Genomic DNA, 21,906 nt, shown 5'->3' with positions numbered 1-21,906 from the left:
GGCGTGAGCGGCGAGAGCTCCTTTTCCTACCTGCTCAAAAGCACGCTGGGTAGCAGCGAGCAGCCGCCGGCCGGGGCCGTTCTGACCCTGCGTGGGCACGTCTGGAAACTCCTGCTGCTTAACGACACGGGGGTTCCTCCGTCTTGCGGGAGGCAGTTTTACAGCTACCGCACTGAAAGGCCGTTATTTCATAGCAAGGGAGGAACGCGCCAGGAGCCGTCCTTGGATACAAAGCAGTATTTATATATTTATTTATATGGGCATATTTACCTCCAGCATAAAACAAAGTCTAAATAAGCCAAACAAAAAAGTGGGGAATCCGGAGACTCGGCGCTCAAATTCAGCAAAATATAAATATAAATCAGAAAGAAAGGAGGGAAACCACGCTCGTTCCCTACAAATAAAAACCGATAATCAATAATACCTGCTAAGAATGCAACTCTACAAACTTGCTGGCAATATACAGTGATTAAAGCTGTGACAGCGACATTTAAACCAAACAAATTAGTGCTTTACTTTTTTTTTTTTTCCTCCTTTCCTTAATTCTCGCGGTGGTGGCACAGTCTCTATTTACAGGCTTTAAGCTCTAACCGCAGGACAGAATGTTTGTCAATTTGCTTTTGAAACAAACTCCGAAAACAGCCAAACTTTGGCAGGCGGCCTCGTTTCCGCACTTGTCTTCCTTCCTGCCAAGAATGTCTAGAGAGATGAAGCGTCTAGTTTCCAGCGGAAAGGGAGGGTTTTTTCCCCCGAGCTGTAGGGCTGGAGACGTCGGCTCAGAGCTCCCTCCGTCTCACGCAGGGAAAGGCCTGATTGTTAACTCTCTTGTTACTGATTGGGGATGGGGAACGCAGCTTCAGTTAGGGCAGAGACACCTTTTTTTTGGAGGGGGGTTGTGTCTATGCGAACAGCTGTTTCCGCAGGCTTGGAAGCAATCCGGTGACCCTTTCGTAATCACAAAAACCCTTTTGAGCTCGTTTCTGCCTTGCTGTGCAGCGGCTGGTGGAACTGGCGTACGCTTTGTGATGAACTTTTAAGACAAAAAGATACGATGGCAATGTAAGACGCTAAAAACTGCGTTCTGAGCCCCTTCTCCTCTTCCGACCCCAGGGATTGCTGTCAGCCCGGTGCCGCTCTGCTGTGAAACAGCTGTACGGGGGTAGGGCCGGCCTTCGCACTTTAGGTGTTGGCTCATCTCCGTTCTTAAGCTAATTTGGCCACTGTTTTTTGCGGCACGCAGCATTTTCCGGACGTGTGGGAAACCGCCGTTCCCTCGTGCAGTCCTGTCAGCAGAAAAAGGCACTAGAGATGTTCCCGTAGCCCTTAGGCACTTGGTTTGCCAGGGGCCCTCATAAACCCCATGGCTAAGCGTCGCAGGGACACCTGAGAGACCCCAATCCCCTCTTGGGCCACCGCTGCCAGCGCGTTTCTAGCGATTGATTGCTTTCTCCCCTCCAGGAGAGGCTTTCCCCGCGGCGGGGCGAGATGTACTCCTGGGTCTCGGCTGACCTCAGCCGGGACCACCAGCGAGGGGCTGGACTGGTGGTGGCGATTGCAGGCGGTGCTTTCAGCTCTGGCCCTCACAGCACCGCCCCGTGACCTCTTCAGGGGCTAAAGGAACGCACGGGCATTTAGCCCAGCTCGACACTACGGGGGGAAAACAGCAGGTCTGCGAAGGCTACCTCTCAGCTGAGCAGACGTCGAAGAGCACGTGGCATCGCTCGCCTGAATAAGGACGTGCCAGACTGGGGCCACTGATTGCCAAGTGGAGAAGAAAAGCTGCCAAGAAAGTAACTTCCCCGTTTAAGGCCAAGCAAAAAAGCTCGGGGCAGGTGGAGGGAAGAGCGCTGAGCCGCCTCTCCAGAGAGCTACATCGGAGGGTTTCCTTCCCAGTTGCAGGGAGAACCAGGGAATCCTGCTGAGCATGGAGCTGACCTGCTTGCGCGTAGGTACTCCCAAGCCTTGGGACCTCTTGCTTTCCCGCTGAGCTCCCCAAAGTCGGGTAAGGCCCCTAACTTCGCTCCTGCTTGGCTGCTTCCCCTGGATACGGTGACCTGGGCACCCACTGGTTCCTGCCTGCCCAGGCTTCAGTGCGTTTTAGTAACTGGAGAGCTTCACCAGTGTGTAGTGAAGCGTCTGCTGCCTGCAGGCGTACAGTGGGAATGAAGACCTGCCCCTGAAACCGCCCTACAAATGGAGAGCCAGGTCCTTCGGCGGCAGAGACGGCAACTCCCAGCGATGTCACGAGGAATTGCAGGGCTGCGGCTGCTTTGCTGGGACAAGCTCAGAAGTTCTGAGATGGGTGACAGGAGATAAAACCGCTCCCCCGGCCTGGGGAGGGAAGGCTGCGTGTAGGGTCCCACGAGACGTGCGCAGGAACCATCTCTCTAGCTGGATTAAAAAAAAGGTCTTTGCAGCTTGTTTCTCCGGAGCAGCAGAGCCAGCCACGCGCTCCTCGGTGCTGGTAACAACAGGGCCTGCAGCTGGCAAAGGGGTTGCTGCATCTGTCTCCGCTGAAGGCAACAAAACGCAGCAGCCAGAGCCCGATGCAGTTTCCCAAAACCAGTTTGGTTTGAGTTGACCGCGTCCAGTGACGGGGCTGCAAGGGGTGAGGTGTGCTCTTCTCCGAAGCCAGCGTTAGAGTGTGCTTCAAGGCCTGGCGAGTGGCGTTTCCCCCTCACCGCCCTTCCCCAGCGGCGGCTGCTGTCTCCTCAGAGAAACGCAGCTCAGACGTAAGAACCTGGCGGTGGCTCAGCCTCCAGGAACGCAGGTGTCTCCTTTTTAGCAAGAGGCGCTGGAGGAGGACGGGGGGGAGGACGCGCACACGCGCTGGTCGGTCGGTCTGACGTGTCCCAGCACCGCTGTAGCAGTCAAGCTTTAACGTGGAGCTTAGCAGTGGCCCCCTTTGGTTTCCTGTGCGAGACACACATAGCTCAATAGGGACAGAATGAAGAGACCCATTTTTATACGGCTTAAAAAAAAAAATAAAAAAAAATTCAGTAGTTTAGCAAGTTAAGAACTTGTAACAGTAGAACACCCAAAATACACTCAACATAACTGCTTTCCGAGAACAGCGACGGCAAGGGCCCACAGTCGCTGCCATTCCCCGCTTTGTGGGAGAGGATCGGCCTCTTCAGTGCCTGGCAGAGATCCGAGAGCCAGGGCGTGCGGCGAAGCCACATCACGCGCCCCCCAGCAGCCCAGCCTTGCTCCGCAGGGCGCACCGGGCTTTGCCAGTGGTCTCTCTTCTGCGCATCTGGGCAGAGGTGGCTGCGTTGACTTGAGGGCCGACCAGGCAGCTCCACACACACACACTGCGAGAGGCCACACGCTGCTGCCAAACGGAAAAAAAAAAAACCCGGGTCCCACGACACTGAATGCAGGTGACTCGCGGTAATTTTTCTCCCGTGGGTTGATGGCAAGTGTCCCCACACGTGGTTTGGCCTGGGCACAGCCTCAGCAGCATCTTGAGTTTGTCCATCCAGACCTGGGTACGGTGAACGGTAAGAGTACAGGGAGGAGGGGGGACAGACAGGGCTGACGCTGAAGCTGCGCCTTCTCTTGTTGTCCACAGAGGACAGTCCGTTCGCGGGTCCTGGGGTCTCCGGGGGGTCTGTGGAGTGGGGCTGCGGGGGATGGCCCTGGGCCAACTAGAAGGAACAGCAACTCCAGTGTACGACTTCCAGTACGTCCAGGCACAGCCTTCCTTTCCAGGCCAAACTCCAGCGTTTTGCTCTTGGAAAGGGCTCCAGTGTTGAGCAATTCCAGTGCTGTGAAGAACTGACGTGGCACATCTGGGACCGCTGGGCCAGTACAGGACTGGGACGCGGCAGACCCATCCACATTCAGTCCAGTGTAATGCTTTCAAATCCAGTGTTGCAAGGGGAGGGAGAAGTGACGGAGGACGCAAGCGTCCCCCGTAAGGGAAGGAGAGAGACGTTTGGGGCGGCGTGGGACGGTGGGAGTCGGTGCGAGGTGAGCCCAGGAGATACCACAAGGGCTGGTTGTGTTTCTGTGGCTTAGGTCCTATGTTCTGCGTGTGCTGTGCTTCAGTGCCTGCGTCACCAGCCACAACCAAACCAAGCTCCACGCCCCAGGCAGGAGACGGGGGTAAGGTGGGGCTGGGGGCTAGTGGAGGAGGGTGTACAGGAGTCTTCCCCAGTGTCACCAGTCCCCCTCCTCTCTCCAACCAGAGGGCACTGGTGCTGCCAGGACTCACTCACAGAGCCAGTAAAACTGAAAATAATAGTCAGTGAAAAGGTGTCCCATCTGCTCGGGAGCGGTGCTGCAGTTGGCTCGGCCCTGTGAGAGAGCGAGAAAAAAAAAGCTTACAGACAGGGGTAGGACGCGTGCTCCGAGAGGGAAATTGTGCATGAATTATGCGCTGGGGCAGAGAAAACTCATACCCCCACTACCCCGTGTAACTGCGGAAGGCAACAGCCACGATGGAGAGGGCTGTGGAAGGCTCTCAGCGCAACGTGGCCGCTAAACCTGCCGCGGTCCCATTGCTCTCCTTCCGCTCGGCCCTGGACAAGAGGAAAGACAAAGCAGCTGCTGGTACTCACAGGCTGTGCTACTCTGAAGTGGTAGGCAAACTCCCGGAAAGACATCATCACGAGAGGCCAACGGTGCGTTGTTTCCTGGGGAAGAAAACAGAATAGCTAGGATGAGATCGGGGCTGAGCATCAGGGGACGTTCTCCCAGGCCAGACTGGCAAGGAACGACACTACAAGAAGGACGTCGAGGGGCTGGAGCGCGGCCAGAGAAGGGCAACGAGGCTGGTGAGGGGTCTGGAGAACAAGTCTGATGAGGAGCGGCTGAGGGAGCTGGGGTTGTTTAGCCTGGAGAAAAGGAGGCTGAGGGGAGACCTCATCGCTCTCTACAACCACCTGAAAGGAGGTTGTAGCGAGGTGGGGGTCGGTCTCTTCTCCCAAGTAACAAGCGATAGGACGAGAGGAAATGGCCTCAAGTTGCGCCAGGGGAGGTTTAGATTGGACGTGAGGAAAAATGTCTTTACTGAAAGAGTGGTTAAACATTGGAACAGGCTGCCCAGGGAAGTGGTGGAGTCACCGTCCCTGGAGGGATTTAAAAGACGTGTAGATGAGGCGCTGAGGGACATGGTTTAGTGGGCATGGGGGTGTTGGGTCGACGGTTGGACTCGATGATCTTAGAGGTCTTTTCCAACCTTAATGATTCCATGATTCTATGATTCCATGACACAAGCCTGTACTGCCGAGTGGGGGAGCAACCTCTCCAAGGTCAGCGACAGAGCTGGACCGAGAGGGGCAAGGAGGCGCTCGAGGGTAAGAGGGGCCTGATGCAGGCGCCGCGCGTGCAGACCTGCAAAATCCTCCCGAAGGGATTTCATTAGGACGCGTTACGGCAGCTTACAGCCTGGTCTTTTCCCCACAGTCCTGGTGCTCATGCAGAGGGGGTCGGATGGGATGATTTCATACGAGTGACCACGTAACAAGCGATAAGGCAAGACAAAACGGCCTCAAGTTGTGCCAGGGGAGGTTTAGATTAGATGTTAGGAAAAATTTCTTCACCGAAAGGGCTGTCAAGCATTGGACCAGGCTGCCCAGGGAAGCGGTTGAGTCACCATCCCTGGAGGTATTGAAAAGACCTGTAGCTGTGGTGCTGCGGGACATGGTGTGGCGGTGGACTTGGCAGTGTTCGGTTAACGGTCGGACTCCGTGACCTCAAGCGTCTCTTCCAACTTAAACGAGTCTATGATTCTATGTATCAGGTTTACAGACACCTCCCTGCGAGGGTTGCAGGGATGCCTGAGGGTCATTGACGTTAGCCAGTGCGGAGCACGGCTACGTTTGAGCAAGAATTCCCTCCAGCAGCTCCCGTGCTGCCCTGCTGTAGCCCCTTCTGGAGGGATCGGTGGTGTGCTGGGATGACACAACGCGTGTGGATTTTGTGAGCCGTACCCTCCCTCCCTCCCTACCTGTGCGTCTGTGGCATCGGTGGAGCTGTTCGTGCTCGCAGCATCCTGGCAGGGGTCGCTGGAGACAAGGCCACAAAGGGAGATGGACACAGCGGAGGAGGAGCTGAGGAGAACAAGACACAGTGAGACCCTGCTGTCCCCTCCCCAGCTCAGGCAGGAGACACCATGGCCGCATGGCACAGCATCCAGCTGACTTCGGGGGTACCGAAACACCTAAGAGATGAGCCCTGTCCACTCACTTCATCTCCAGGGTGAGGTTGGTGTTCACTGCTGTGAGCTGGTTGACAGGGATGCGGTAGGTGAAGTTTCCAGTCCTGGGGACACAGAGAGAGCATTAGATCTCACCACAGCATTTCAGGCGGCTGCGAGAGGGCCAGGACAGGACCCGAAGTCTCTGTTGGGCTGAGACTTCAGAGGGGGGAGGGCTTCCCAGGCTGGTTCCCCAGGACAAGCTCATCATCAAACGCAATCTTCCTGCGCTCTGAGGGAAGGACTCGGAGCCCCAGCTCCTCTGTCCAAGGAGCAGCACGGGCTGCCTTGGGGTGATGGCAGAAAACGACCCAAGGCTCCAGGAGCTGCCCATCTGCTGCTTCCCCTGGAGCTTCCCACCGTGCTGCTGCCACCAAAGTGCTGGCAGCCGGCCTTGCCTCGCTCACCTGCACGCGTCGGCGGCTGCGCAGTACTGGGACTGGATGGCCATGTTGATCTCCACGATCCGGACAGAGTGCAGCACTGGGCTTGGCCCTGCGGGTGGGAGAACGGGCTATTTAGGGACAGCAGCTGGGGTAGCCCGAGCGAGAAGGGCTGGAAGGGGACGCCTGGCATGGAGACCACCTTTCCTCATCACCCTGTCCTCAGAGAGGGGGTCAGATTGCTGCAAGACTGCGCTAACACCATGTCCAGCCACGGAGAGCCAGGAGAAGGGGTGCCCCAGACTATGCCAAAGGCTGGTCATCGACACCCCTTTCTCTCTGCTGCCAGCGTGACTGAATCTGTGCATTTCTTCCTCTAGATCTGATTTAGAAATGGCTGAGCAAGCCAAGATGGGGGTAAGAACGGAGGTGCCGGTACAGCAGCCTCAGAAGGGAACTAGCAACTGGCTAGTATGGCCAGAAATCGTAGGGCAGCATGGGGTAGGAAGGGCAGGGCTGGAGGTTGGATCTGGCTGCTCTGGGAGAGCTGGGGGCAAACAAGCCGCAGGATGGGGACGCGGTGAGAGCTGTGCAGGACAGATGAGACCCAGTTGGTTGAGGATACCCCAGGAGAGAACCCAGGACCACGGTGCCGCTGCCGGGAGGGAAGAAGATAGGGTCCACCTACCATCCGTGCCGGGATCCTCCGTGCGGGGCCACTCGCTCACCGGCTGCTTGATGCTGCGCCGCTGCCGGGCCTGCCCCAGCGGGGAGTTGCTGCGGGAGAGCGAGAGGTTGGAGATGTACTTGGATTTGCCCTGGATGTGGGTGAAGGGGGAGGAGGGGCTGGCATTGGGGCTGCCGAAGCTCTGAGACCTGTCAGGTGTCTTTGGCCACTTGGTGTAGGAGGTCGCTTTCCCGGTGATGCCCCTGGATTTGGCTTTGATATTTGTCACTGGCAGGAGCGAGGTCTGACTTTGGTCTGCAAAGAGAAGGGAGAGAACGGTTGTGCCGAGAGGCAGAGAGAGGCTGGCAGCACTCCCGACCTCCGGGACCAGTGCAGAGAGAACAGCCACCAGCTCTGGGTTCGTCCCGTCCCCGTGTCACCTCCCGTATCACCCCACTGCGAGCGGCTGAGCCTTCCCAGCCTCTGTGCCTGAAGGGGCCGGTGGGATCCTCGCAGCAAAGGGAAGCCGGAGCAGTCTGTGGGGACAAAGCGGGGGCACTGCCCTGTGCTCGGGAAGGGCACGGTGTTTAAGGCAGGGTGAAGGCATGACTCCAGGGGTGTTACGGCTCTGCAGTGACTGCCTGAGGTGCTGCTCCTCCTGCAACAGTGACCGGTGATGGGGTAAGCGAGCTTGCAAAAAGCCCGCTCGGGCAGCAAAGAGGCAGCACACCTCCTGGCCTGTCAAAACCCTGCTCGAAGCAAGAAGAACAATGAGTTCAGACTGCAAGGTACGGCTGCTCGGGCATGCTGGCCAGCCTGGCATAGCCTCTCATGACCTTGTGCTGGCAAAGCAGGCAGCTCCAAAGACCTTCCAGCTCCCACTTACCCCTGGCAGCATGAAATGGCCTCAAGTTGCGCCAGGGGAGGTTTAGATTGGACATGAGGAAAAATTTCTTTACTGAAAGAGTGGTTAAACATTGGAACAGGCTGCCCAGGGAAGTGGTTGAGTCACCGTCCCTGGAGGTATCTAAAAGACGGGTAGATGAGGCGCTGAGGGACATGGTTTAGTGGGCACGGGGGTGTTGGGTCGACGGTTGGACTCGATGACCTTAGAGGTCTTTTCCAACCTTAATGATTCTATGATCACGGATGTCTGAACCACGCCGTGCCACACGGGCAGCGAAAGCTGTTCAGCCTGGCAGTCCCGCCTTGCCCCGCAGCTGCCCCCTGGAGCGGGTCTCAACCCAGGCAGCGGGTGTGGAGGAAAGCGGGCACATTTTGAAGGGCAGGCTGCCCGTCCTTTTCATAACGGGCAGTGGTAGGACAGGAGGTGAGAGGGGGCGGGGGGTACGAGGTGATGCAATGGCGGGACAGGCACGCCTCGGCCTTGTTCCAGCACCTCCTGGGTGCCGGGGCTGGTACTTACCTGTCCGGTTAGTGGCATGAGTGGGGCTGGTCTCAGAGAGGGCAACAGAGGAGACATTGGTGGGAGCAGCAGAGCAGCACATGGAGAAACACGGTGGGCTGAAGCAGGCTAGCACGCTGTGACCAGGTGAGCCGGCGACTAAGTCACGCGCGTCCTCTGTGACTGCAGGGCAAACAGCAGGGACACGTGGAGCAGGTCAAGGGGAGAGGCATCTAACAGGAGCAGCACCAAGCGCCCCTGGCATCCCTCCCACAAAACCAGAGCCCCAGGACCTCCCAGCACGAAGGCAGCACGGTGCCAGCAAGCCCCTGGCGCGGAGGAGCGGCGCCGCCCCCGTCCTCCCCCCCCCCCCCCCCCCCACCATCGTGTGCGTCTGCCAGGCCCTCTGCCCCGCCGCGACCTACCATGGTGCGTGGGGGTCCTGCCACTGGCTCCGTCCGACGCAGCTGTGGATCGCACCATCTGTGTTTTATCAAAGTTTTGGCTTGACCTAAAATGCAGGAAAATACGGTGAAAACCTCTACCATGGGGGACAACGGTGTCACTTGTACGTGAAGAGAGAAGCGGCTGTAGCAGTGAGTGGGGCGATGGGACCAGGGACATGGAGCAAGAGCAGACGTAGAGAGCGCAAGGGTGAGGAGGAGCACGGACTGGAGTGATCTGGGAAAGGAAAGGCAGGAGGGAGGCACGGAAGCCATGAAGACAGCAAGGAGAGCTAGGAAATGCCACAGCCGATCGTGTAGCAGTCCCACGTCTGGCAGGGACAAGTCCCAGGTGCTTCAGAGGACACCAGCTATGCTCCCTCAACGCTCACTGTGGAACAGGGTGTACTCAGTGGACTTGATTTCCAGCAGTGATCGCCGGGGTGGATTTATGTGCTCGGGTCTCAACACGTTAGGCCGTAACGGACTCCAAGCACTCACCATTGCCTAAGGGAGGTGCCCCTTATCTCTCGGAGCCAGACTGTTCCTCATCTTGTTTTTCAGAAATACACACAATCCCGCCCAGATTCATCCCACGTAATTTCAGGTGTTTCACTGAAGCTACCAAGACCTGAGCTGAGGACACCGCAGGCATCTCCCGAGGGTAAGGCAGATGTGAAAGGGGAGGAACCGCTGCCTCGGGCTGTTTTTTCTCCCACGTCTGCACAAGGAGCCCAGAGCAACACCACTTCTGGGCGCCAGCTACCGCCTACAGAGATATGGGATACACCAAGGCTCTTGCCTTCACGCGCTGTAGCTGCCCACTGAGCAGAAATTTTTACTGGGCTCCTAACAAAGATGTTCAAGGTCTTACCTGTCCAGACCCTGCCCAGGCACAGGAGCAGTTCCCTTTTATCTGTCCCACGTTTTGCCTGTCCTGTACCCCACGTCTTGCCTGTCCCCTTAGCATTGCTCAAGGCTTCTCAAAGATAAACGGAGCTTTCACTCATTTAGAGAAATCAAAATACCGCTTTGTCACCTGCGAGACTTGTCTTATTACACGTCTTTCTGTTTCTGGTGAAAGGAGACGCAACGCCAGTCTCCTGGAGGGAACGTGAGCACCAGCCTCTGGAGCTAACCTTCATCCCAGCCAAAAACCTACCCCCATCCCTCATGTTCCTCCACTGCCTCGTCAACACTTTCCATGCACGGCTTTATCTTGCATCCCACAAGCAATTACTTTTTTAATAGCTTCCTGAGAAACGCTCTGATGTGGAGTTCTTAAAAGAACAAATTAATTGTGCCTTGCACCGCTCTTTATGCAGTGTTTTGTTCAAAGGGTGCTGACAGACAGGTAGGGCCTGTTTTACTTTTAAGGGAAGTTATTTTGCAGCAGCCCTGCAGATCCCATTAACTGAGGTGCTTTACAGGTCTGTACCTAATGAGTAACTCAGCCAGCTTTCCCTGCGTCAGTACCTTTCCAAACATTCCCAGCGGTGACGGCTCATAAAAAGAAACAGCTTCGGGGGTTTTTTATGTCCTCCTTTTGCACAGTAAGCGGTCCTGTACTTGAGAGTGACCCTCCACAATAAAGCTACTCACATATGAAGAGAGGGTAGGAACAGCTTTTTGGCTAATTCCTCAAAGCCGTCATCCTTTTTACGTACTCCCTCCACTCTTTTCAACTGTCTGCTCCTGCCCTACCTGAGGGATGTCATTTCTTTATTTAGCCTTTGATTAATTGGTTCTTCAATCTCCTAATCCTAATTTCCCCTTCCTGACAGGGTCCATATTCCTTCCTCCCGGAGTCCCACTTGCTGAAGTATATTCATTTCCCTTTCTTTGCTTTCAATTTTGCTTAAGATTCTTGGTCTTCTGTCGTGCAGATGGAAGAAAGAAGAGGAACTGAGAGAAGGGATGCAGCAATTAAATAACAGTATAATGAAACAGTAACATACCGTGGACATAGAGCGACCGGGACCCCAGGACCCCTGTGCCGAAAGAGGGCCAGGAGACAGGCAGTGGGCACAGCGAAAGAGCTACAGGACAGTGAAGGGAGACGGGAAGGAAAGGCAGGTTGGTACAAGAGGAGGAGGAGGGGGGCAATGAGAGAGGATATGGAAGATAATGGAAATGAAAAGACAAGAATGGGAAAATTAAAGACAAAGTGGAAAGAAAATGGGTAGGGTGAGAGATTTAGCCAGAACAGGAGGGAGAGAAATAGGATAGGGAGAAGAGAGAGAGAAAAAGAGACTCATTATCTGGTAACGCGAGCTCCCAAAGGAGTGAAGTGTGCCAAAACTGAACGCCCAGCGCAGGCTGCCCATGAGCACGCTTGCCAGGCTGGGGCCGTTCCCTCAGTGCTCTCTCCACACTAAGGACGCTGTTTGCAGAAGAAAACTCTTGCCTAATACAGACTGGTCCACAATCAGTGGGACGACGCTGTTTTAGTCCAGCTGAAGAGACATCCAAAGAACGTTCAGACTGGCCACGAGTGGCTATGTGAGCAGCCAAACAACAGGGTATTGTCTTTTTCTTCTCCTTCTCTGTTCCTCACTTCTTGCTCATGATAATTTAACTGACACCAGGCTTGGATGTGCGGACGTGTTTGGTTGGCTTTACAGCTTGACTCACTGGAACCGTGGTCAATAACCCCGTAGCGACTGCTTTTTGTGCTTCAGACTCCCCCGGTCACCACATCCCTCCCAGAGAGCCCAGAAGTACCTACCCATCGATATCCACAAGGTCCTCTTCACTGCGCAAGCTCAGCACGTAGAGCGTGGACATGGACACCACGCTGGAAAGAAAGAGAGAGGTACAGGCTGAGGACGGGCATGGGGCACGTCACGGTACCGACCTGCTTCCAAGGGATTTCAGCCCATGAAAGAAGCCGCAGGTCCGCAGCCCCTCGCTACACGCCCCACGGATGGCACGGGCCAAACCGATGAGCTGGCGAGAGACAGCGGAGAAGCGGCAGCCCGGGTGCGCGGTCTCACCTGAACGCCATGATGATGACCAGGGCAATGATGGTGCCCTGCAGGAAGCGCTGGCTGATGCAGGCCTGTTCGGGGACAACCGACGGTGACTGCAAGAGAAAAACCCCCAAGATCAGCTCAGGACTCCTCACTGCTCCGGTCCTCGCTCGGATCCCACCCAGCCCATCCCAAGCTCCCCTGCAAGCCCCGAACCCCCTCAGCACAGAAGCCGTAGAACGTCTTCATTAGGCACGGACAAAAAGGAAGGCGAGATCATGGAGATGGGAGCAGACAGGGTCTCTCCCTCTGCAGCACGTGTAAGAAAACACACAAGGAGCATGCAGACAACCCTTCTTAGACAGGCCACCTTCCCCTGCACAGCGTTGCTCCTTTGGGAGCGGGCCCTTACCTTGCTGGCTACTTTGTGGGGTCTCTTTTTGTGGGGCACGCTTCCCGCACGGCTGAACTGGCTTCCAGTTTGGCTGCAAGGAGAAAAGAGGAACGGAGCTGAGCTGTGCAGGGACAGCACTCGAAGCCATTCCCAGGAAAAAATGTGATTCTCTGGTAGGGGAGGAATCTCTGTGTGGCAGGACAGTCACAAACCCTTGTCACTTCATCTGCTCGGGGGGTAGGTGCAGTGCTGGCCCGTTGCCCAGAGAGCCTGAATTCTGCCCCCAAACCTGCATAAGCTGGCCAGGGCCAGTAGGACGATTTTGGAAGCATGAGAAACTCTTTGCCCTGAGAAAGCCACTCGTGTACTCTAGGGAAACACGGAGACAATTTCATACTGGGGTTTTTTGGGCTGGTCTGAAAGCAGGAGATTGGCACGTGTATGCCAGACCTGTCTCACCAATCTCAGGTCCTTGAATGTACCCCAGGCCAAATGACAACTTGCCAACACCCCACCAGTCCTTCCCATCTCCCCTTTCCTAAACCGAGCTGTCACTCAGGGCTGCCTGGGCTCAAAATGAGACATCCCTTCTGGCTCCCGTGCCCTCAGCACGCCCGTACCTGAACGCCCCAGAGCTCACGGTTGACTTCATACTGTCCAGCCGCTTGAGCTTGGCCAGCTTGTGACTCCACCTCTCCAGCTCATCGATGCGGGTCTCCAGGTTGTCTGTCAGTTTGCACAGCTCCTTCACGGCTCCCACGTTCTCCATGAAGATGCGCTCCTGCCAGGGAACAGGTCAGCAGTCTGAGTGGCCTGGCACGTGGAGGCACTCCTGCTCCCGTGGATCTGGCCGCCCTGACTGCTCTCCCATGCCCTGCCCCAGAGGAAAGACCACACAACACCCAGCTCTGGGGGCAGGGAATCATCCAGCACGGCACATCTAGATCTCTACAGCCCCTGGATGCAAGAACAAGAGGTATCCTCTTCAAACCCAACCGAAACAGTAAATGTTGGTGCAGGATCCCTGAGGTCTCCTGCTGGCGCTAATCCAGAGAGGCCTCCTCAGTCACAAAGGACAGACACAAAGCCTGTCCCATCTTCATCAGGAGCCCTTGGTCAAATCACATGAGCAATGCTCCCCATCTACCCCTTCTCCGCCCCTCCCCAGCCCTCCGTCTCTTGCTCTACAGTGCAAGCTGCTGGAGTTATTCTGCAGCACTATCCAACAGCCACTTGATCCGGACCAATGGAGAGCCCAAATCCAGAAGCCTCCGGAGAGCAACCTTCCTCCTGCAGCCCCTCTGGTAAAGGCAGGGCGTTCCACCGCAAGCATCTCCCTCCAGCACAGCTGCAGCCACATCCCAGCTACTCCTGCCGGCACCGTGCTACCACCCCTGCCCCTTATCCACCCTCGGGCTCTGCCACTCCACTTCCCCGTACAGAGCTCCCTGAGGCAAAACATCTCACTGGTGTGCTGGTCCAGCACCCCGCTCAGAGGATCTGGGACACCACGGATAATTTGCAGCAGCAGGTAGATGCCTCTTTGGAGAGCTCAGCTAGAGCAGACCACACAGTTTGCTGTGACAGGCTGTTCTGCAGCGTGCACCAGCTCCTGTCGGAGGGCTGACGCTGAGCTGCGGCCCGCGGAGGAGGGCTGTACACAGAAACAAAGGGCAGCAGCGGCCTGGCCACGTGCAGATGGGACAGAAAAGGTCACGCTCACAGCTCCTGCTAGCTGGTGATGTAACTACAGGGATCTAGGCTTCCACAAAGGAGAAACAAGGCACTGAGGTCAGTCCTGGCCATTCCTACTCTGGACAGAGTGACGCAGGAGAGAGCTGGCAGCTTTGGGAGGCTGTCCCCTCGATGTGTGCTATGGGAGGCTGCCCCCTCGATGCCCAGAGCAGCAAACAGGCTGCCACAGGTTATGGAGAGGTCAGGCAGCCAGGTGCTCTGAGTTATCTTGACATAACCACCTTATCTTATCTAGAAAGGAGAGATTATGACTAAGAGCCTCCCTACAGGAGGCTGCCAACAAGGAGCCCTTCCTGAGGGAGATGCTGCCAACTTTCACCAGCATCACAGGCTAGTGCCTCCCTGCTGATGTCTGCCGTCCACCCAGGGCTGCTCCTGACATCTGAAAGACCAGCCAGGTCTGAAACTCATATGGGCGGTGCTGGCCTAGAAGCATTTCCCAGACATCGCAGTTTTCCCTCTTCCATTTCCAGCTCCACAACTCCCTTGAGCCAGGTTCAACAGCCTCCCTGCCCCTCCCGGCTGCCACCAACCTTGTTCACCACCAGGAAGTTCTCAAGGGTCTTCCCATTGGAAAAGACCAGGTCCCCGGTGTCCTTCACAGCTTCAGGGAGGATCTCCTTTACCTCCTGAGCAATGACGCCTGCGTGGAAACAGCACAGTGGGTCAAGGGGGTCTGGACAGGGCTCCTCCTGCCACAGCTCTTTCTCTGGCCCATGCGGAAAGGAACCCTGCTCGCTGGGGATGACACGAGGGCTGTCCTCCCCTCATCCCAGCCTGTACAGGGCCAGGCAGAGCTCGTTGGAGGCCCCGTGGCCTGGGCAGCCCACACAGGCTCAGCCAGAGAAGAGCAGAGGCTGTTCAGACAAGGCTGGTTCCCAGATTACGTGGACAGGGGTATTTGCATCACCCCGCCGCAGTGTGTAGCTGTACCCCTGAAGGGAGGGGGGTACTTGGGGAAGCCTTATCACAGAAGCCCTATAAGCCACCTGTGGGAAGCGCCATCTTCTCTCCCGCTCACCCAAGAGGGAATTTCATTAGATGCCTAAACTTCAGGTGGTGAGAAGCCCCCTCTCTCCCACCCCACGCCTGGGGGGCTGCCCCAGGGCGGAGCTGGGTACAGCCGCCAGGGAAGGCAGGGCAGTGCCGCTTGGCACCATGGACAAAATGCCGCTGTAGGTTGCGGAACGCAAGGTCCAGTGCTGCAGACGCCAGCAGGTCACCGTGGTGTGACGCGGGGCCCGTACCCGTCTCAGAGGTGTTGTCAATGCCCACCGTGGCTGCAAACTCGGGCTTGTAGTTGTAGTGTACTAGCCGCATACGGGAGATCCTCTTCAGCTGCTCTGTGGTGTCCACCTGGGACAAAACAGACGCATGCAACTCCTAAGCGGGGTGTCGCTTCTAAAGTTCCCATGACTGACTCCAAGCAGCAAAACCCACTATGCCTCATGGTAATGCCTTTGTGAGACAGCCCTTCACGAGACAGCCCTGGACCCTGCTCAGACCAGCTATTAGGACAAACAGCATTTGCACTGGGGTTAATCTCCAGTTCTCGTCACTGGACAAGTTCCTTGGGTAGCGAAGCCAGGAGGAGACCGAGTCCCGTTGCACAACCAGGCGCAGGGCAGAGGCAGTTCTCATAAATACGAGACGTGATGGTACCCAGCTTTCCTGGGCAGGCACATCCAGCTGAGACAACTTCAGAGCAGAGCTGAGCCTCTCACCCATGCTCTGGCAAGCCCCAGTGTGCTATCTGATGTTTCCAGGTTTGTAACTTCTGCATTTGCTAGTTCTGGCTAACAGTGGAAGAGTCAACGTTCCCTAAGAAACGCTGGACAGGCTGTGCTCGGGACAGCCAGGGACAGACAGACTTCTTAAGGCACTTCCCATCTGGTCAGGAGCTCAGGCTGCCCATAAGGACTATGTCAAAGTCAGCAGCTGAAACAGGCTCACAAGGACACTCACACTTTCTGTGGTGCCTCCTCAGACCCCTGTCCACCGCAAACCTAGCCTGGTTTGCCTGGCTCTTACCTCCTGGATGTCCTCCTTCACTCGGACGTCTGAAGGGTGCATCAGCGAGCCCATGACCTTCACGTTGCCGTGGACCACGAGGGCTTCATCGGGGCGGTCTGTGTTGATGCCAACCCGGCCGTGGTGAAAAACGGTATCAGGGAGCTGTGCCCGCTGCCAGAGCACATCGCTGTCACTCTCAAACTGGCCGGGGTTAGAGGCCTGTGGAGAGACAGGGAAGTGGGGACTGAAAAACAGCAGTAGCAAAACCAGGGAGAGAGAAATGCTGCCTGGGCAGAGGCACTCTGAGATGTGGACAGAGCGAGGATGCCGGGAGAGCCCCACAGACCCATCCCTCTACGCACGCTGCAGAAGGACTGTATAGCAGGAGAGGCCATGGGCAACAGATGGACATCAGAGAGCCCCAGGCTGCTCTGGTGGCCTGGACAGCGCCAGGCACCCTACTGCAGCAGCGTGGGTGGGAAACAGCTGCGAAACAAAGCTTGGCGTAAGCAGAAGGACCCTGATGGCACAGCAGTGTCCTTACTCCACAGAAGGGAAACGGGGACAGGGAAGATCTCAGCCGAAACTGGAGCATATTCATCCAGGTACCCTGAGAAGTGGGAAGGGGCTTTTGGGATGATCAGTCCAGGTCACGAGATCCTGGCACGGGTGCCCTCTCCAGCCCACAGCACGTTGAATTACAGCCCTAGGAAGACCTCGAGGCTGAGCTGTGGCAGCCCCAGCCTCACAGGAGGGACAGCAGGGAGTTGGATAGACAGGCAGGGCAGAGCCAGCAGGGGACAAGCAAGGCCACGGAGGTGCGAGACAGAGCTTTGTAGCAGCACAAGGCAAAGTGGCAGGGGCAGGGATCCACTGCCAGCCCTGGGAACAGGTCCCAGCCTGCCCTTACGGCAGAGGCAGCTTTGGCATTCATCTGCTGGCCCTGTCTAAGCCTCTCTCTGCAGGCACCAAGGCTATGCCTGTTCTGCTCCTCTCCCTAAAGGAATATCCTCACTTTCCTGAGCTGCCTGTTATCACAGCTCTCAGAGCTGTTCCAACAACCCCAACCAGAATCACGCAGGACAGCAGGAGACCAAGTGACGTGGCTGTTGCTCCCGGGTCCGAAATCCTGGGGTTCTGCCCTGCTGCCGTGGTTCTGTGTCCCACTCGCAGGTTGAGATGGGGCAGTCCAGGCTGCCTGCAACTCCCTGCAGTTCTGCGCTGGGCACACTGGAGGCCGCGTAATTCGTTGTGGACTTACTTGTCTGCAGACTCTGAGGTCCCTCTCTTTGTGTTCTACACCCTGCCTCCATGTCCCACAGCTGAGTGCTCTAGCAGGGCCCCGGGAGAGTCTGGGGATGGTGCCTATCTCTTCCTGCTCCTCTGCACTCCCATTTGAGCGCTGCCACCTTAGCATGTGCAAAAGGTGCCGCCCTGGGAAGGTACCCAGTCTCCCTGCACCTGTAGGCCTTGTCCCTGGTGGAGAGTCCCAACGACACTGTTCCCCCACTCCCAACAGCTCTGCCCCAGACACTGGTCCAACCTTGGGAGAATGGGATGCCTTCCCTGTCTTGCAACAGGTTCTTGCATGCTTTGAGGCTGCTCTGACTAAGCAGCTGTGGAAAGGCTGGAGCCAGAACCCAGGTACGGATAGGTATAGCTACAAGCAAGGCAGTGACGGTTCGGAGAAGGTAGGCAAAGGCTGGGTGGAGAAAGCACTGAAAAGCCAGAGGAAGGTAGGAGGATTGCCCGGGACATCCAGCAAAGGGCTGTGGGGCACCCATCGAGGCTCAGGGAGGAGAGAGGGACTTACTCTGACGATGATGCGCTCAGAGATGTGGGCTGCCAGCGTGTAGTTCTGGTTCTGCGCGTGTGCCTGCAAGGCTACCACGAGCATGAAATACCTGCCAAGAGGGGAGAGAGGTCAGGGTGCCATCCCGCACTGGGAACTGCTGAGTCTGCTTCCCCTCTGGAGGCCGAGGCACCAAGCTGTCGTGGTGGGCTTGGCACGTCCCCTCTCCTTGTGCTGTGGAGCACAGGCACTGTCCCCAACCCCTCACAGAGTGGGGGAGACACTTCTTGTGGCCACAGCAGACACCTCCTTTCCTCCACACAGACAAGGACGGGCAATTCAGGACCTGTCCCTCATGTCCCCCTCCCTCCAGCCACACTCCCCAACCCGGGGACTGGCACATCCACAGGCCTTGAGTGCTTAGAACGGCTTGGAGAAGGCATCTGTGCTCCTCACCTCTGGTCTGGGTTGGGTTTGCCTTTCTTCCGCATGTTGTTGGCTGTGGTCTCGCTGAAGTGCAGCCGCCCCACGGTGACCTTGGTGACCTGCTCTGGAGGCAGGTTGACCCTGAGGAAAGGAAAACAGAGGAGCGAGTGAGGACACCACTGGAGAGGAGGTTCTCTGGGGGATGGCCGTCTCCTGGCCTGCTCCACCAAGGCAGGTCTATGAACTGGGCACAGAGTGGGGAATGCAAAGAGAGGAAAACTTTGCTGTGGGAAACAGAGGAGAAAACTGGAAAGTGTGATACCCAGGGTACCATCCCGAGGCCTCCGACTCAGCCCCTTTCCCCACCCTCTCCCGCTATGGCTTATTCCCTGGTAGCAATTCCCCCACACGAACATATCCTGGGCAATACTCACGTGACAGGGTTGAAGGGCCGCTTGCTGCGGTCAGACTGTGACTGCTCTATATTGATCGACTGGTTCAAGGCCTCTAGCTGGAGAGAAAGATGGGGGAACGTGACAAAGAGCGGAAAGCTGAGACCTTCCCCTTCCCACCCCCTTCTCCCCAGACTCTGCACAGGCCATCTCTCTGCTCAGCCCTCCTATTGAGTCCATCTTAGGACTCGCGTTTCAAGATCTGCCTTGTTCTGGCCTTCAGCACTTTCCTACGCGCTCCCCTACAACTGAGCACGCGAAGACGTGCTGTTGCCCGATCCCAGCCATCTGCCAAGCACCCCTTCTCCCTGCCGGATTCACTACGGGCCCTTAGCTCCCGCTTGCCTTCACTCCGTGCAGCTTCAGGTAGAAGCACTCTAAGGGTTTCAGGCCCTCGGGGGTCTTCACATACTTGGGGTCTCCAAGCATGCCGATGTAGACCGTGACCTGGAAGTGATTCTTCTTTTGGCACACGAAGGCGTCGTCACCCACTGAGAAGTTGAACCCCTTGTCAGCATCTACGCGGTACGTGAGCATCGGGCTGTGGAAAAGGCAGCAGGCGTTAGACCAGAGCCCCGTGCACACCACGAGAGGTTCGCGAGAGGTTTGCGGGGGGAAGGATGAGCCACAAACCCAGAAGCAGTGGTTCAACATTGGACCAGGCTGCCCAGGGAAGTGGTGGAGTCACCATCCCTGGAAGTATTTAAAAGACGGGTAGATGAGGCGCTGAGGGACATGGTTTAGTGGGCATGGGGGTGTTGGGTTGACAGTTGGACTCGATGACCTTAGAGGTCTCTTCCAACCTTAATGATTCTATGATTCTAAGCAGAGGCAACGAGGGGGTCCGTAGGGCATGGTACACGGCCACATCCCGGGGTGCGGATGCACACAAACCACCCCACCGGGGGGTGGGAAGGGCTGGGGGGACAGCTCACCTCCATGTCCCACCACGCATGAATAGCGACTGTGTCGTGAACAGTCCCACCTCACCGCCGACTGCGAAGATGTCTACCTCTACCCACGCATACAGCTAACAAAATAATCCTGAGGCACAGCAGGGGCATGGGAGGGGAAGGAGGGTTGTGTCGGGGCAAAAGAGAGAGCCTCTGATGCTGTCCCTCCTGCCTTGCACTGACGCTGCTCTCGGGTGCTCACAGGGCTGATCGGCACAGGCAGGCACTGCCTGACATGAACCCAACGCCTTGCCTAAGCCCACGCAGCAACCCATCCTGCTGCGCAGGGATGAGAGTTCAGAGAAGGCCCATACCTCCTTGAAGCTGCAAGCTTTGCTTTAGGCGGGTCTTCGACTGGAAGGGAATACGGTTCCTGTGACTAGGGTTTGATGAGGATGCTGGGGCAACCACCCCTCTATACGCTACGCTACAGTACTAATACTATAAACATGGAATAACATGAGCCACAACAGGCTAGCATCTCCTTTCTGAGTGCCGCTCCTAAAAAGTGGAGCTGCTCAGCCCTGGCTCAACACACACTGGAGGTATCAAGCTCCACAGCCTGCTCAAAGCCTGGAGCAGACCCCTTAATGCCGCTCGCTGGAAGAAGCGGCTCAGGCTGACCTCGGGGGGCGGGGGGGTGTCCCACACCTCCGCTCGCTTCACCCGTCGCATTCCCGACGTCGCCTGCGCTGGCCCTGCTACCAGGCGGTACCGCCTGAGTGCCGGATTCCTGCCGAAATCACAACCACCTGCTCCGGCTGCTGCGAAAAGCTTCCAGCTCCCAGCGGGCACGTCCAGAGGAGGAGGAGGAGGAGGAGGAGGGGGCCGTGGCTGCCCGATGAACACACACCAGCTGGGGAGGTTTAATCTACATCTCCTTAATGGGCTGGTTACCATGGGAACGAGGGAAATATGTGGCCTTTGCAGCGAGTCCCCTTTCTCTCACCATCCAAAAACCCAGACCTGGGCTGGTGGGCCCCCGGGGCGCTGCCCACCCTACGCAGCGGGGAAGGAGACGCCTCTCATCCCGCCTCCCCATCGAGCAGTTCCAGCAGAACACCAAAATCCTATTGGTTTTAATTAAAGAACTATGGACGAGGTAAAGGGGAGCTCAGCCTAGCCTCTAGGCTTAAAAATTATGGAGCACTCTTCCACAAAAGCAAACCACTTCTGACTTCCACCTCCAGTTCTTAATACAGCCAGCCAGATGGACGGATACTGCCTAGAGCAATGGGAGGGGAGGTGGACAGACTGACAGCAACGGACTGTTGGTCACCCTTGCTCCCTGGTGTCCCTGGGCTGGCCACCTCCTTTCTTCTGGGAAGAAAGCCATTCTCCCCCCCACACACACTTGAAGGGTTAATGTGGACGAAACCTGTGGGTATTTCCAGGCAGCCATGAATAATGCCGGGATGACCGTGAGCAACTACTACTCATTTACTGCACCCGAGGGACCCGGGGCTGCCGCCGTGCCCTGAACACAAACCAGACAGTGGGAGCAGAGCACTACCTTAGCCCAGAAGCACGAGAGGAATTCCCCTCCGCTCTCACCCTCCTCCCAGCCTCAGTCCCGAATTCTCCCTCTGACTCTTCTTCATGGCGAGCTGTGGCTTGGGCTGGCCCCAGCACCCTCTGCGCTCACGCCAGGGGTGCCGGAGCCCTTCCTGATGGCTTTCACCAAGACCCCCCCCCCCTGTCTCCGTCTGCCCAAGACCCCCGAGCATTCACCACTTGCCCTGCTGGTTTTTAATAGAGACAGCAGAGGAGAGGGAGGGACTGACTGAACTTCCAAACCACGGATGCTTCCAAAACGTGCTCTGGTTAACATCACTCAAACTGATGGCTGCTAAACACATGTCGAGAGAGGACAGACAGTCAGTCTCTCCTTCCTCTGTCTTCTAGAAATGCCTGGTCCCTCCAGAGTCCCCTTCTCAGAGGCTCCTTTTCTCTGCGTTTTCCCGATGGCTGTGGCTGGTGCATCCCCCAAAGCAGGCTCCCCGCGCTAGGGTGGATCGGAGGCAAGAAGCTGCTTTCAGGTATCAG

At 56.8% G+C, this 21,906-nt stretch overlaps 1 protein-coding gene across 1 annotated transcript in view; it reads right to left on the bottom strand.

Annotated features, from left to right (window-relative positions):
- Nucleotides 1–4,215: 4,215 nt before the first annotated feature.
- The window catches only part of MYRF (myelin regulatory factor), a 41,650-nt gene continuing 23,959 nt past the window's right edge, over nt 4,216–21,906 (bottom strand). Inside the window, exons 8-26 of the mRNA XM_009320871.1 lie at nt 19,253–19,448; nt 18,890–18,966; nt 18,486–18,596; nt 18,051–18,141; nt 16,256–16,456; nt 15,472–15,580; nt 14,758–14,867; nt 13,090–13,250; nt 12,488–12,560; nt 12,100–12,188; nt 11,832–11,900; nt 9,086–9,171; nt 8,682–8,843; nt 7,277–7,570; nt 6,613–6,700; nt 6,196–6,270; nt 5,957–6,059; nt 4,566–4,640; nt 4,216–4,302 (exon numbers count right to left, since the gene is read on the bottom strand). Coding sequence (XP_009319146.1) covers nt 4,216–4,302; nt 4,566–4,640; nt 5,957–6,059; nt 6,196–6,270; nt 6,613–6,700; nt 7,277–7,570; nt 8,682–8,843; nt 9,086–9,171; nt 11,832–11,900; nt 12,100–12,188; nt 12,488–12,560; nt 13,090–13,250; nt 14,758–14,867; nt 15,472–15,580; nt 16,256–16,456; nt 18,051–18,141; nt 18,486–18,596; nt 18,890–18,966; nt 19,253–19,448 — 2,257 coding nt within the window. The remainder of the gene's footprint in view (nt 4,303–4,565; nt 4,641–5,956; nt 6,060–6,195; nt 6,271–6,612; nt 6,701–7,276; nt 7,571–8,681; nt 8,844–9,085; nt 9,172–11,831; nt 11,901–12,099; nt 12,189–12,487; nt 12,561–13,089; nt 13,251–14,757; nt 14,868–15,471; nt 15,581–16,255; nt 16,457–18,050; nt 18,142–18,485; nt 18,597–18,889; nt 18,967–19,252; nt 19,449–21,906) is intronic.

Source organism: Pygoscelis adeliae, unplaced genomic scaffold, assembly GCF_000699105.1.
Source record: "Pygoscelis adeliae isolate BGI_AS28 unplaced genomic scaffold, ASM69910v1 Scaffold423, whole genome shotgun sequence".
Lineage (NCBI taxonomy): Eukaryota > Metazoa > Chordata > Aves > Sphenisciformes > Spheniscidae > Pygoscelis > Pygoscelis adeliae.
This window is presented reverse-complemented; position numbering and strand designations above follow the sequence as displayed.